The sequence below is a fragment of the Anoplopoma fimbria genome, chromosome 23 (genome assembly GCF_027596085.1).
Source record: "Anoplopoma fimbria isolate UVic2021 breed Golden Eagle Sablefish chromosome 23, Afim_UVic_2022, whole genome shotgun sequence".
NCBI classification, from domain to species: domain Eukaryota; kingdom Metazoa; phylum Chordata; class Actinopteri; order Perciformes; family Anoplopomatidae; genus Anoplopoma; species Anoplopoma fimbria.
In genome coordinates, this window is record NC_072471.1 from 4,371,613 (window position 1) to 4,388,264 (window position 16,652).

General features: G+C 43.0%; 1 protein-coding gene across 1 annotated transcript in view; it reads right to left on the reverse strand.

The window, feature by feature from the left end:
- The window catches only part of LOC129112825 (uncharacterized), a 48,493-nt gene that overhangs the window by 11,766 nt on the left and 20,075 nt on the right, over positions 1-16,652 (reverse strand). Inside the window, exons 7-10 of the mRNA XM_054625058.1 lie at positions 14,468-14,656; positions 11,597-11,673; positions 10,382-10,487; positions 3,678-3,914 (exon numbers count right to left, since the gene is read on the reverse strand). Coding sequence (XP_054481033.1) covers positions 3,678-3,914; positions 10,382-10,487; positions 11,597-11,673; positions 14,468-14,656 — 609 coding nt within the window. The remainder of the gene's footprint in view (positions 1-3,677; positions 3,915-10,381; positions 10,488-11,596; positions 11,674-14,467; positions 14,657-16,652) is intronic.

Here is a 16,652-nt window from a genome sequence, read left to right on the forward strand (position 1 = left end):
GCGGTTATAGCTCTGGCAGGAAAACAAATAAAGACAAAAGGTAGCGGCCACACTCCTGTCTCTGGCTGCACGCCACCGGCCTCACCACAAACCACAACTTATTGCACACACACTCAAAGTGTGCCACACACACACACACACACACACACACACACGCCTACGCCCCAATCAGCTCCAGATCCACGCTGATATGCCCCGCCGAGACTCCAAATCATCTGTCGTATTGCAATACCAGATCTCCAGAGATTACCTCACAAAGCAAAATCATCTGCTATTATTGCCCTCCCGCTCCTTGACATTGTGCCATTAATAAGGCCATTGTGGAGGGCGCTCTGTGTTTGGACGCCGTATAATAGACTCTTTGACAGATTGACTCTCTCCCTCTTACCCCCTTCCCCTTTTCTCTCCCTCCTATGAATACAGCGGGCATATTCCACGCTACCGCTCATCAATAGGCGAGCTGTTTGTTTGCCGAGTCATTCTGGCCTGATGGTAAATACATAGAGGTATTCCCCACCGAAAGGCTGAGCAAACAGGGGTTACATAAAGGCACTGTACCCAAACAGGCATTGGAGACATCCCAACCCCCCCCGCACACATACAAACAAACACCTCGCACTAATGCCCGTAACCTCCCTTGATCTCTCTTTTAAGCGACTGGCCTTTCTTGTTCATTCGGTCGACCGTATGCGTCTTTTTAGGCTCATTCACTGTTTGAACAACAATTAGGGCCTGATCTCCGCCCACAGGTAGAAGACAGTAATAGAGGCTGCTGCTGCTGCTGGTGGTGGTGGTGGTGGTGGTGGTGGGTGGTGGGTGGGGTCAACACGCGGCTGGCTTCAAGGCCGCCAGGTGTTCCATATCAACATTGACATTCATCAGAGACCTCAGCCCACAGAGTCCCTCACAAAACACACGCTGTCGCTGGTTAACAGGAGCTGGTTGGCTGCAACACAAAGGAGACCACAGCTACTTGACATCAGTGTCACCTCCATTCTCCATGCACTCACAGCCTGGGTTGTTCACCACAGTCACATATTATGGGGCTAAATGAGGCAAAAACTGGCCTCTAAAGTACAGATTTATTTTTTATAAAATGGCAAATTTCAAGTAAAACCAGGGCTAAACAATAAGGATTCCCCACTTGCACTGGGCAATTAAAATGCCACATGGGGCTAGTAGATCTAGCAACTCACCTCACCAATCGGGCAAGTGTTATAAATCTACATTGGGAGCAGGTTTGACACGACTCATCTCATGCTGAGAACATAATCCCATCTGTCCTTTGTGCTTATGTACATATTCTCTGTTCACTACAAACACGAGACGCATGTCAGCGACGTTGACTGATGAAAACCTGAAGGGTCCAAGTTGAATGGATGGATGGAGGCAGAGTACAGAAAGTTATATGTGGGAGTGCACGTGTGTGTGTGTGTTAGTGTGTGTGTGTGTGTGTGTGTGTGTGTGTGTGTGTGTGTGTGTGTGGGGGGGGGGGGGTCTTTGTTTTGGGAATCCTTTGGCAAGTGGTCAGCGCTAGACCGTAAAGCAACAATTACATAAAAGGACAGTTCGGCCCTTTCAGAGCCTAATGAGGGAACACAGCACAAAGTGTCTGGACAAGAGGTAGTCAGCACACACACAAATACACAAACAGATACAAACACTTTTGGCGCAGACAAACCACAGGTGTGTGTATTTACAAGGACACACACACATACACAACAATAAAAGGAACGCATGTAAAATGACGCATTGTATCAGGACGCACTTTGTCAAGACGCCACACCCGTAAAACACAGCGAGAGAAGTCTGCGAGTGTCTTTCTTCAAAGTATACCGCAGGAATAACACAAAAAACATTGTGCTTTTTATTTTGTAGGATCACCAATGTTATTATCATTAATCCTAGGGGAAACATGAACGTGTGTACTAAATTTTATGGCAATCAACCCAACAGTTGTCGAGATATTTCACCTAAAAAACACTATCAAATTCATTGTGGCGCTATGGGAAAAGCCATGGGATCACCAAAGTCATTAGGATGAATCCTCTGGGGAAGATGAATATCTGACGGATGTGACAGATCCACTGCTGCTATTATCATACTTTTAATCCTCAAACACTGTAGCCTAACATTGCTCTGAAAATATAGTCATATATGTAAAACTCCACCTGTTTTTTTACATAAATACAAGGACACACACACACACACACACACACACACACACACACACACACACACACACACACACACACACACACACACACACACACACACACACACACACACACACACACACACACACACACACACACACACACACACACCACAGTCCATACTCCTGTAACACAACAAAAGCTTTCCATTACTAATAACCTTCCTGCAGAATAGTGAAGCCAGCTGCAGGGTTCTTCACCCTGCTTGATTATCATCTGAACAAACCTGTCCACTCAGTCCCTTTCATGGGTGCCAGCACTCAGGGGAGAACTCTGACTTGACTGACCTCTGCAGGGGGCCGGCCCCTCAGCCTTGACCTTAGGTGTGGATGCCTATTGTCGGACCCGCCAGCCCCAGCACGCTCACAAAGGCCTGAATGCTAGAAATTAGGCACTTGAGGGAAACTCGAGAACTCCTAGCTAAACTCCTGTTTGCAAAAAAAAGACAATTCTAAAAAAATCAAGTGCTGTAATTGAGGGGACATTTTCAGAGAGGAGAAGAGTGTTGGTAAATGCGTTGGGTGTTTGTGTTTTTCCACGCATCGACTACTGTGTGAACGGGAGGCAAAGATGAGTGTTGGCAAGCTGAGATACATTGCACCTTCCAACATGGCTGAGTTGGAAAACCCTTGATTATAATTTCACACATAGCAATTTCAACCAGGACCCATTTCTTCTTTATCTATCTATTGAAATGATTCTTCTCCAGTGGAGTCTTAATAAGCCAATAGATACAAATTAACCCGAGGGGCCTTCAAATGAATGCCATTCCATTCACAGTTTCATTCAAATTTCAGCTAAACAGCCTTTGAGGCTAACTAAGTGTATCCCTTTAACTACCTAAACTGTTGAGGCCTGCCAAAGTTTATTTTGTCCCATCACAGTTTCATAATGAACCAGAATATATTTAAACCCAACGTGTGGGCTGGCTTGGTCCTTCTCAACGTGCATTTCCTCATCAACGGTGAGGGTTGATGTTTTTATCATGCGGAAAACAAACATCCAAGGGTGAAGAAGCAGGATCATTTACACAAAGATGCCAACATAAATGTCTAACCGGAGAGACGACAAGATTCGAGAAATTCTGTTCGTAAGGGCCAAAGCTGAAATAGTAAAACAAATTCAAGGAAGGGCAAAAGACTGAGTTGTTAATGACCAAATTACAAACTGGCTATGTGAACGTGGTTTAATCCACATCACTAAACTGAGTTTAATATTTCCAGTAGGTGGGAACACGTCTGACTCTGGGTAATCCCCAGTTGGGTGATATGTGTGAGAGGAAAACAATGTCCAGAGAATAAGGTCCAGACATTGTCAAGAGTAAAAATGAGAAAATGGTTTAAGATGCGTTAAAGTTAATAAGTCTACTAATAGGTTTAGTTTGGTTTAGTCTGCCCGAAGTCTAAAATGTAGTTTTAAGGATTTAAATAATCTCAATTTCATCAGATAAATAAAACTCACAGTCCTCGAAGTTGGAGCAACCTTTGCTCGTATTTGGCTTCCGAGGCGTGTTGTCTTGCAATTTGGAAAGCAAGCTCAGCACCTTTGTTTTCCTCTCCTCCATCCTTCTGTCCTTCTCTTCAGTTCTATGGTCAAGACTCCCGGGCCTCCTTCCTTCAGCTGAGGCCTCGACTTGGTCCTCCCATCCTGGATAATTGGCCTCCTCCTCGGTGGGGCCCCCTTCCACTCTGCTGGAACCTGGGGCCGAGAGATACAATATAAAACACATAAAAAAAAGTCTTGCATCTTGTAGTATTTTGCTTGTTGCTTTGCACATGGATTTACTTTTCGAATATAAAAAATACTTTAATCACCACAGTTTCCTGAACAAGAAATACCACATATGTATTCATTGTCATCTATGAGGAAGTAACTACTTGATAAAAAGCACTAAAAACCATTTCAGCTCCTTTGATAAACACTAATTCCCATCACATTGTTCTCCTAAATGCCACAGTCACATCTCCCTTCAGTCCTTTCAGAGTCTCACTAAGGATCGGACGCTCTCCCTGAAACTTAAACAGCCACCCATTTTGTCACTGACCAGCCAATTAAGAGCCCCATTATCTCTGAACATAAAGTCCACAGAATACACTTCTTGGTGTAGCAGAGCAGAGACAAAGAGCACCATCGATGCAGACTTGAGCTTAAGGAGGACTTCCATTGTCTTCTGCAACAGTTTCCATAAGAGTTTTGGACTCTTTTCTTCACGCTACTTTTGCAGACGTGAGTGTCGCTTGCGTGAGTGCATGAGCGATAATTCAAATGTGGTGCATTTGGAGATGGTTCTATTCATTAGGAGAAAAAAAGCTTGACCATTCGAGTAGCTGACGGGCAGCAGATTCATCAAGCCGTCAAAACACGGTGGCGTGGATTCATTTATCCCGTCGTCGAGCTCACAGAGGTCAGCGGTCCAGATTGATGGAGCCATGTTTCATTTGACAGGCCGTCTTCCGCCACGCTGCACACAATCACACACTCCCATCAGCCTCCACGTCCTGCTGAAGTCTCAATGTCACCAAAGCAGACGACGGGATGAGAGATGTATTCATCTCTAGGGCGCTGAATTCATCATTTTTCATTCATGTTTTTCTCATCATGCAACATAAAGCAAATGTCCAGGACATCTACAGTGACCTCATGATGAATGTGATGTCAAGATAGTAGTTTAGTAGTAAAAATCTAAAACTTTTCCTTAAATGCATAATAGATAACTTAAAGAAATCTGTATTTATTGGTCTTTTAGATTAATGTTTATTCTATAAAATATTAGAATATAGTATAAAATGCTCGTCATCGGAGAAGGGTCTAGCCGCAGATACAATAGCATGCATTCATTGTTTAGATTAACCCACACGACCTCCACCATTACATTAAGGTAAACAATGCAACCTTAATATATTTGTATATCTAACTTATAAAGGTACATAAAATTAAATAATAAGTTAAATTGTATCAAAGTATTAAGGTTGTATTGTTTACTTTGGTGTTATTGTTGGAGGTTGTGTGGCATAAAAGTGAAAAAATGTATAAAACATATGCTCAGTAGGATACTTTATCAATGATAAGTGCAATAAAACAATTCACAGCACAATATTAAACAGTGGCATGTTAACGCTATTTATTAAAAAGGAGATGCCAAAAACAAACCTAAAGAAACGTGAAAAAACCCAGACTGAAACGTCGTAAACCATTCCAGCAGTGAACACAACGACACAGACACATGCCTTGTGTCCATCACTTTGTAATTGGTTCCATTTTTCTCTGTGCAACCTGCAGCATTTCTGTATTTGGTTGTGTTTTCTATATTTGCAGCACATATTTCTTATACTGCAAATTAGTGAAAAAGTTTTCTTCATTTGTTTGTGTTTACTTAAGTTGTAGTGTGTTGAGCTTTTAGGGCCATCGTGCAAATGTGACATCTTCAAACGCTTGTTTTGTCTGATCAAAAGAATCAAAGTCCAAAGATATACATTTTCCAGAGATATTGAACATAAACAATTAACAAAAAAGTATCATATTTAAGCAGCTTGTTCACAAATATTTTAAGTTTTTCCTTTATAAAATGACCCTATTGATTAATCAACTAAAGAATTTGCTGATGAATAAATTCCTGATGATCAACTAACCGACTGAATTATTTCACCACTGGCTAAAACCAAAAAGTCCAAACCGTTCCTGCAGTCTACAGTCTTTAAAGTATGTTGAAACCACAACTAAAATTATTCAGGATTTGGTTTCCTCCCGTCCAAACCCTCCTATCCTAACCTCCCTAATCCATGAATGCACAGCAGTGATTACTGGTCAGTTCAAGCTGGAAACAAGAGCCCATCTAAAAACACACAGAGCAGGTTACCATACCAACCGCAGCATCTGAACACAGCAGATAGCTGGATTTTTGCTGCGAGCGAGTGGCCAAGTCAAATCCCCTAGTTCATCTGGGAAAAAGGCTGCCGAAGACAATAAACACACACACGCCGCCCACCCTTTCGTCCGACTCTCTCCAACACACACACACACACACACACACACACACACACACACACACACACACACACACACACACACACACACACACACACACACACACACACACACACACACACACACACTGCCTGGCCTTTACCATCCAGCGCAGCAGGCGAAGGCAAGAAGGTTGGACTTGTATCTCTTTCTTTTGCGTGTTTGAGAAAGGGATGAGCATCAGCGAGACAATCGGCGTGCTGAGGCTATTCACTGATGCCACCCAGAGCTTTCACTCCTCTATCTGCTCAGAGAATGGCAGAATAGGAGCAGGGTGGAGTAAAAAAAAAAAAAGGAAAATCCTCGCCAATTTATTATTCATGGGGAGAGGATTTTCCCTTTCAGAGCTCCTTTATCGAAGCCTTTCCCAACATGTCACCCTCTCTATCAGCCCTGACAAGTGCCAATCAAAGAGCTTGAGTCCAGGTTTTTTTGGGGTGAGGGGGGGGACGGACGGACGCTGGAGGATTTTGAAGACAATAGCCAATGAGTCCACAGTGGCGGTGGCTTAGAGACAATGGTGACATGGCTACACTGTCAGTGTGTGGTCCTCTGGGGGGGGGACGATCCTGTCTTAGTACACGACTAATCTCTGCTCGCACCATCTCTGTCTTTCTGGAGGCTAATCTGTCCCGTAGCTTCCTCAGCTTTCTGAAAACAATCCGCCGAGGTCAGTCCAGATTAGTGCTCTTTGTGGCCTCGCACATCGCTACATTCATTCGGACGCTAACATCTTTAGTAGCAGCTGAATGCTAAACTCTGGAGTGAGCGCGGAGTGACCGGGGGAACAGTCATGAAACAATTATGAGGGGAGGGATTACTCCACCTATGAATTCCTGATGAGCAGAATCGGACAAAGGTCTTAACATGAGCCTCACTGGGGAGCAGGAGCGTCTTATCGCAGCGTCGCTTTAATCTCGGAACTGGTCAACTGCTGTCCATACATCCAGAGACAGGAGGGAGATTCATTGATATGGATCATGGAGCATCAGAGGAATGGCTCATCAATACATTTATATTTAATTAAATGTGTCTCTGGAACAGCTTTACAAGGTTTGATAAAAGTTATTTTAATTAACGACATTTTTCAGGTGCATTATGGGAAATGTAGGATACATTTTGAAGCTTGCCAGGGACTCAAAGTCAGGATATCTTTGAGCTCTTGACATTCTTATTTCGACACCAGTGTTTTGTCAGTTCACCAGATTTATGGATGTGTGATACCAATTTGGATGAGTGACCTTTTAATCGTTAAGTGTACTTTGTTTTGGATCAGAGTGAATAATGTTGGTGACACCTTCAAATTGCTTGTTTTGTTGTACAACCAGCACCAAAATAAGAAATCAGTGATCATCTATCTGACTTTTTATGATTTATTTTGTTTTTTATAAAAGCTGTAAATACAACACTGACATATTATCGCATTATAATGTTGATAGCAGCAAATAGTTTACTTTTTCACATCCAGCAGAGACAGAGCAAATTTTGCAATCAGTTTTCGTCGTGTTTCTGTCCATTATTTACTCTCCATTTGGCTATATTTCTATCACAATCACCTCCTGAGAAAAATGGCATTAAAGCAGCTAGTTTGTCTCATTGTGTTCACCAACTAGTCGCTAACTCTGTCTGATGTTTGGTGCTGAGCAGGTAGCGTACAGATTGTCTATGTGAAGCTGAAAACAGCAGGCTGCTGGAAACGTGGTTGTTGAGAGCATTGAGATGGAGTTACAAGTTAAGTTGAAGGCCAGAAAAGCAAAACAGTGAGCTGAAAGACGCCAAAAAGCTCTTTGGAGCTTGTGGAAATGCAGAGCACTGCTAGCAAACATCCTTAACATAAAACATTATATTTAGAAATTTTGATTAGAGCAGCTTTAGATTTACAATCATATAAAAAGTTTGGCATTTTTGCTAGATAAATAACTTATATTGTTAACTGAATTTCAACCATTTATATATTTATATTTCCAACATCTTCGCTTAATCTAAATGTTAATCAGCAGTTGGTCATGTGAACTAATCAACTATTCCAGATTCAAATGGTGTCTCAAACCCCATTTTCTCCACTGTCTCATATACATTGAGTCATAATGGGGTCATTCCCTCCATTACTCTGGAGCCCCATTCAAAGGGTTGAACTGCTCACACCTCCAGGGGTAACCAAATCTCACCTATCCACACAAAGACATGCCACACACTGGGTATCTTTTAGAGACGGTGTGACCTCGGGCGTGACCTCTCCACGCCCTGCTGATGACCCCCCCCTCCCTTTCCTCATCACCCAGAGTGTGATCATGCCTTTGGCCTCCAAAAGGTCAAAGCACAGAAGCCATCACAGAGATCTTCTGGGTAACGTTTTTCTTCATTAGTCCAGTTTGTCTAGTTCTTACAGGGAAGTTTAACAGCTTTGTCGTGAAATGTCGAAGGAGCTAAAAAAGCTGCCTTTAAACGCTGAAGGGAATTTAAGACATTGTATTCTATGACAATGGATGTTTTTTGTATACATTTAACAAGCTAATAAATCAATCATTCTGTGTAAAGAAGAGACTGTTAAATGATATAAAACTCATTCCTAGTTCCAGGGAAGACAGAGGTGTGATCACACAAGAAAGTGAGCAACACATTGCACAGTAGAGTCAACAAGTGTCTGTATACATGCCTCTACGTTTCACGTCCCGAGACCAATGACATCGCCACCAGTTATGCTAACCATTAGGTTATTATGCATCACTACATAAGAGTTTTTAAGCAGTTATTGTTTACAATCATCTAAACCGATATGCCAGGAGACTGTGTGATGGCTTCAAGTGTCTTCAAAATTGTCTGAAATGTTATGACAGATTTCAAAGATTAAACCTCCAATTTTAAATCTCTATTGGGTTTGGTACGCTTTTGAACAAACTGGGTCTTATGAAGTGCCTTCCAAACAGGTGTTGTGAATGGCGAAGCTCAAAGGTGGGGAGAAAAGCTCGCTGATGCAGAGGAAGAGACACGATGAACCGTACTAATAGAGATCACTGCGCACACCATCGGAGAGTCTCTCGTAAAAGAATTTGAAGTGTTGCATTTGGTTTTAAACATGAAGAGTGTCGGAAGCAGCTGTGAACAAAAAAGAAACCTTGAGGGACATTTCACAATCCTGCATACTTTCTAACCTCAACACATCTGGTCCATCGCTGCATAAAGCGAGCTTGCTTGTCGCTTTGTCAGTTTTGAAATTGTACAAAAATTGACGGACCCAGCCTCCTGAATTTCAAGGTCAGAAAGGTGTGGAGGGAAGGTGTTTCACATGCTATTCAACAATTGAAAAACACTGTTGTTTGAAGCACATTGAAACCCTGCATCAGGCTAATCCCAACAGGATCATTATCCATGCAATTTTTTTGAAAACTGATTGATGGATTGTAACAGCAAAACCTGATCAGTCCACCTTCCTCAGTCAAAATCAGCACAAACGTTGAGTGATATAATAATTAAGATTAGCAGCCTTGGCACTTGACATCAGCCATGTTGGATAAGAAAGACATTCCACTGTGCCTTTGTGTCAACGGTTAGCTGCAGCTTGGCCCTCAGACATATCAATCTCTGATATGATTAATGCATTTGTAACATCCTTGAGGCATACAGCAAATCATGGGCCATTAGCGTGATAGAACAATGACTGATACTGGACGAGGGAGTCACCGGTGACACAGAGAGGGATGGCTCTCCTTTTCCATGTGGTGACGGTGCCTGTCTTTCGCTGCCAGCTCTCCAGTGTTTGTGGTCCGTACAGTAGGCGCTGCCTCCGAACCATCCCTCATGAATGTACACAAGCCGACCACACAGGTGAAGGTGATACTGCGAGGCAGCTGGCCCTCGCAAGGATTAGCGGGCTTAAGTGTACCGGAGGCTAGGGAACGCCAAACACGGCGCTGACAGTGAGGAGACAATGGCTCCTCATGAACCAGAGCTGACGGGGACTGAGTGGGCTTTTACCGGATCAGACGCTAATGGTGAAGACGGGCTCTTGTATTGATTAACTATTGTTGTCGTAGGCTCTTGAGAGAGAGCGCCGGTTTTAACAGAGAGGCGATATGCCATAGCAGCACACACAGATCAAGAGAAATAACTATTTTTCTGGGAAGGTTTAAAGGGTACAGTACCGTGATTGGACACGCAGGGAGAAAGGGCGGATCTGAGCATGTTGAGTGATGGACTCTGGTCTATGATCCATGAAGACGGAGACCCAGAACCTCCTTCAGACTGATCCTGCAGGGAAACAGAGGACAGAATAAACAATAACTTTACATTATTATTTTGGGTGTCAAGGGTTCTGGAGGGCATGTTTATTTTCTGCATGAAAAATTTTTTTTCTTGATTATTTCTTTACTGGGAGGAGTGACTTCCTCGAGTCTAAACTTGCAACCTAACTGTGACGAAGTATCAAACTTCCTATCTGGCAAGAAAAGAATAATCATATTTCTCAAAATGTCAAACTATTCCTCTAAAACTCCAGACACTCTTGAGTTTTTATGTTGCAGAATATCTGGGGTATCAATAAAAGAAAATAAAAAATATTCCCAACCCAGAACCAGCAGCATCTCCCTCTTCCCAAACTGGGTTCATCACTTTCTCTTCTTTATAAATAATCCAGTGTGTGGATACTTGCTTCAGTGAGGTGCATTATGCAAATGGTTGTATGAATCCCGCTCGGAGCACTCCAGCTCGTCATTGTGGTTTGGCATAATTGCAGGGGGCTTATGAGTCTCATTCATGCTTTTCAGGGGCCCTCTCTCATTCGTCATAAAGGGGAGATTAATCGTAGATCACGTGGAGCACCTGCGTCCATTCCGCTGCAGCCCAGCATGCTCGGGCCCCGTTTACCCCCCTGACCCCCTCAGCCCCGGTCTGATCCTGGTGGTGGTGCATCCTCTGAAAGAATCCCACCGTGTCGGGGCGTTTAGCCAAGCGTACCCCCCTGCGACAGAGCAATGAGCCGGTGTAAAAGCCTGCCTGCTCCTGTACAGTCAGGCCCCCCCCCCCTCCTCCAGCAGCCCGTGACTGATTAACCACACACCTGCTGCACGCCGCGTGCCCTCTGTTATATTGTGTCTCAATTATCAACAACAATTTGGCTCTTCTTACTGGAATGACAGTTATAAATGCATGTCAGTTCAAGTTGGTAAAAGAGGGGGTCTTTGTGTGGGCGGGGGAGTGTGTGTGCTAGGTTTTGGAGTTATTATCTGTTAGGAGTTGATTGTCGAAGGTCTTGTGTTTGCTCACGACAAGGCCTGCCTTTGGAGGAAAGTCTGATAGATGAACGGAGGAGGGGGGTAGAGAGTGAAAGGGCGGCGTACCAAAGGGGTGGCGGCACTCACCGATTTGTTTCCCCGGAATTTCCCTGCAGAGTCACACCTTTCAGAGAGGCTGCCAGCTGTGAGGGGCCTCAGACCACCTGACAAAAACCACACAGGACACAGCGTCAGGCTAAAAGGAGAGGAAGCGATTGTGTGTTTGCAGTCGGCAGGCGTGTGCACCCGTGTGTGTGTGTGTGTGTGTGTGCGTGTGTGTAGGTACATAAGTGTTAGCCTCCGGCGCACACTTACCTGCACTTGCCTTTTGTACTTGAGTGTGTGTGCACAGATATGAGTAATGTTGTGTATTAGTTCCAATTATGGCTTTTAACCTCTGAGCAAATAATGGCAATAAATAGAGCAACAAAACCCTGGTGGAGCACCTGTCTGCTGGAGCGTGCCAGGTGCAAACATTGTCCTGGAGACACAGAGAGAGGAAAGACCAGCTTCAAGCAAACTCAGACAGATTTTCTCTTATTGTAAACATTGGTGGGCACAGAAGCGTGGATACCACAAACAAAAGCGCCGTCATATTTGTCTTTTGCTGGTAAAGAAACTTGTTTAACCAAGTTTTAAAAAAGATTTGCTAAATTGCATCTGGTGATATCTACGCAGCCATGCAGATAGATTTTGGGTTTTATTTGCTCAGGTTTTGAGATAACTGCCTCTGAGATTTCTGAAGTTATGTCAAAACAATGGAGCTCAATGGAATTTCAATGGTGCTGCTAAATCAGGCTAGTTCTTCAGAAGAAAGTGATGCAAATTATAATCATTCACAGTGAGGTTTTAGGATTATCCAGATTAAAAAGGTACAGTCACATTTATTTAAAAACAAATTAGTTTGTAAAGATAATCATCCGATCAAGTCTTGAGACAAAAGTGTATATCTGTTCTGAATGACCACACAATCAATGGTGGAGCAAAGAACTACAATCACATTAACAACACGTAGAGATCATCATCACGATCTCTACGTGCTGCCCCAAAAGTAACTTTTGGTGTCATGTATTTGCATATACAAAACTTCTAATAACCCATCGGGAAAATGACCTGAGTAAAAGTTATCATCGTGAATAAATATATCCTTCTATTGCATATTGTAGTCCTTGCTGTTGGTTGATTGGAGCTATAGTGCCTTACGCAAAGAAACTACAATACAAACTGCAGCACCAGGCTTTCCAGAACCAGCGTCTCTTGCTTGAAGGATGGGAAGGTCTGAGGAAGGTTACATTTTTGGGGCGGAGTCGGTATGGATGAGGGGTTGTTCGGCCATCAATGAAACACTTTGTTTGCAGTATACTGACACCTTTCGCATTCAATGCAACAAACATGTCAATGTAAGAGACTGGGATATCAGCTGTTGATGGCCATTCACTGAAACAAGTTTTTCTCAAAACACATCCCTGTTTCTATTGGCGAAACGATACAAATTGTGCAGGTCAGAGTTGAAGAAACAGGAACTCTGACCTGTTAGATTGCACCAAAATAGAAAATGTAATCCTGTTTTTGTCTTTTACAATGTTATAAATTGAAGTGACAGAGCCAGTATTTGCTGAGACTTGTGCTTTAAAGTGTCAGTATGCCCTGCAAACCTTTCCGAAGACAGAATCATGGGAGCAGAATCGTGTGTTGTACTGGAATAGAGACAGAAATCTCAGCAGCATATATCTCAATCCCTGTTCAAATACAAGTGAGAGATCTTCTTTTATAATTTGTTTGAACTGAACCTTTAAACGTCTGCAGCGTTTATCTCACTCCCTGAAGCGTTATCAGACTATAAATGACATAAAGACTAAAAGGCTTCTCTGCACAGCCTGGTCTCAGTTTCTTATCCACTGTTATGCATGCAGTGCTTGGTTCTAAGTGTCTCCAGCTATCTCAGTCGGACTTTCCCGGGTTAATGATCCACTCTAGCGGTTTGATCTTTATTAATATGGCACATCCTGATATCCCTATAAACCTGTCCTCTGAGCTGCCACACCTTCGGGGGGGAAAGCAGTTAAGAGCTCGCAGCGGCATGCCTGGGAGCAGATGAGAGGCGGTATCACAGCTCGTTAAAAGAAAAGCCGCTTCGACGCAATAAATGCATCGCTTACTCTCAAGGCCAGCCGAGGACGGAGAAAACACCTAGAGAGATGTGTTTTTCCCGCCGTTTGGCACACACATACACAGGGAACCACCTGTTTGACTGCTCCCTGTTATTAAAGTGACGGTTTTGCTTATCAAACGATCTCATTCAAACTGTCAGAAAGATTTGTCAGAGCAGGAGGATTCTACTTAGTGAACTGAGATTGCTTGTCAGTCACAATGAACTTTACAAATACAGGCTCAATAATCATTAATCATCAACAATTATTTCGCATGACCACAAATCATAGATACTTTGGATGATTGATGACGGATTTATGAATTTTAAAAGTTAGAAAGGAAACTTATTGTTGACTCATTGGGGCGTTAACTTCCGCTTTTGGCTCCTGGCATTAATGAGATGCTTGTATCAACTGTATCTGGATGTTTTTGCTAGATTGTGTTTAATCCTGGTATTAAAACTGTGTGTATGTGTCTTTCCCTCAATATTTCTATCAACATCACTTCCTCTCAAATGATTTTAAGTCTTCAAATTTGACAGAAAACTCTTTGATATTGGTTCTGCATGGAGAGGCTTTATTATTAGAGATGTTAAATGGCAACTGGTAGATTTTATTCTGACAAAATGGTATTTCTGGAATTTTCACACTCGAAAATGGGGCTTTAAGTGCTTCATATTGTTTCTTTCATTGTGTTTTGGTGGAATCTATTGCTAGATTTGATATTTCAAATCAGTTTTCAGAGAAAATTTGCTTTCATTTAAACAGAATTACGGCTCTAAATATATATATATATATATATGTATACCTCCTGGATCATACTGCATCATGAGGTCAGACCAGTCCTGCACCGGTGAGAGTTCCTCTTCCGGACCAAAGGGACTCTGCAGGGTCTCGGGCTGCGGTCGGTCCAGGAGGAGCAGCTGGACCCGGGACAGGGAGCCCAGATTCCCTGAGTCACAGCCAACCGTCAGCGCCGCCAAGCCGGGAGACAGCTCTGCAGGGGGAGACAACAAAGTCTGACACACGAGACCGACATCCCGCGGCGATGCAGCACATAACAATTAATGACCTGACTTCTGTCAAACAGGTTTGCTTTTGCGTAGGTAAAACATTTAGATATCTAAATAGATCATGGATGGTTCTGTGAAGCAGCTGCTTGACAATAAGCAGACAAACAAGTTATTGCGACTTATATCAAGACATAATATACATCTGCCACTTATCAGGGGACGCGTTGCCGTGGCAGCAGGCTAAGCAAGGTAGACGAGACATCCCGATCCCCAGCAACGTTTTACCGAATACCAAAGGGTTACCAAGCCAGATGAGATATATAGCGTGTTCTGGGTCTACACCAGTTGGATGCACCTGAAGGCATCCTGATCGAATGCTCGAACCACCTCAACTTCTCTTTTTTCTTCTACTACGAACTAGAACTCCCTCCGCAGGTCTGAGCTCTTTCCCCCGTGAGCCCAGCGATCGTAAGAAAGGAAACTTATTTTGGCGCTACATAAAAAGTTTTGAGATCTACAAAGTTATTACAATTCATCCCCAGACGGAACATTGATGCCAAATTCAACTGCCATCCATCCAATGTGAAATTAACCTCATGGAGGAAGAGTCAAAGGATCACCAAAGTCTGAAGAATTCAGCCTCCTGGTACCATAAATGTCTGTCCAAACATTAATTGGAATCCATCTAAAAGATGTTGAGATATTTCAGTTTAGACTGACCTACCAAATGACAAACAGACATTGCCATTCCTAATACAATTGCATGGTTAAAAAGGTGAAGAAAACACTTGAAAATGAAAACATGTTCGCAATAGATAGCAAGTCCTAAAATATTAGAACAGTTACTGTTAAATATCCCTCATACAATCAGAGAAATGTATTGATAATAAGTACATTAAAAAAATGTTTACCTTTGAAGATAATTACTCACAATGACTTGTTGAACTGAATTATTAAATTGTAGTGTATTACACTGCCTGCTTTTCACAGAACTTAAAAACACACCCCACCCCAGACCACTTCCCCCCCCCCCGGGGCTCCAAAGTTCTAGTCGTCACACCCAATTAAAAACGGATCAGTGACAGTGTGGCTCGCTGCCCATGCAAATCCCCGGCCCACGCTGGCTGGGTGTGGAGCTGCCATTCCTCTCTGAGGGGATTTCACACAACAGGCTCTGCTACAGGTACCCCACTGAACACACACACACACACACACACACACACACACACACACACACACACACACACACACACACACACACACACACACACACACACACACACACACACACACACACACACACACACACACACACTGTCCGTCTGTGTGCTGACATTTGGTAAAATAATCCCTCAGGTGCAGAGAAAGGAACTGTTACCTCTGCTGATAAATGAAGGAGTCGTTGAGAGGAAATCCCAGGGATAACCGCGTGCGAAACATAATGTGACGGGACACGCTTTCAGTTAGGCCGGGGTATTAGTTCATCATTAGCCAAAAGTAGCCGCCAGATGTAAAGACATTCAGCAAACACAGTAAAATAAGAAAATAACTAAACTTGTGATTAAGGTGTTGGACACACCAGTTACCACCCAATCGGAGTGAGAAAGACAGCAGACACACTTCAAATTCAAATGCATTATACTATGGTCAGATTAGGTTTGAGTTAAATACCTGGGGCCTCATTACAGAAAGATACTACAACTACTTGTTCTATCTTAACTTCAGTTTAAAATACAGGAAAGATCTTCCTATTGCAGTAGCAATTCCCAAACTCATGGCTGTGTCCAATCCTCTTATCTTAACTTAAGAAGTCATAACTATAACTTTAAATATGATTCTTCAAAAAAACTGGCAGAGTCATGCCTCCTTATAGACTTCTCCAGATTTGGACGTAGATCGTCGACCACCTTGATATAAATATATCCATTAATACATGGACCAGCAAATTTTTAGCGCCATCATAGGGTTTGAGTAGCCTTT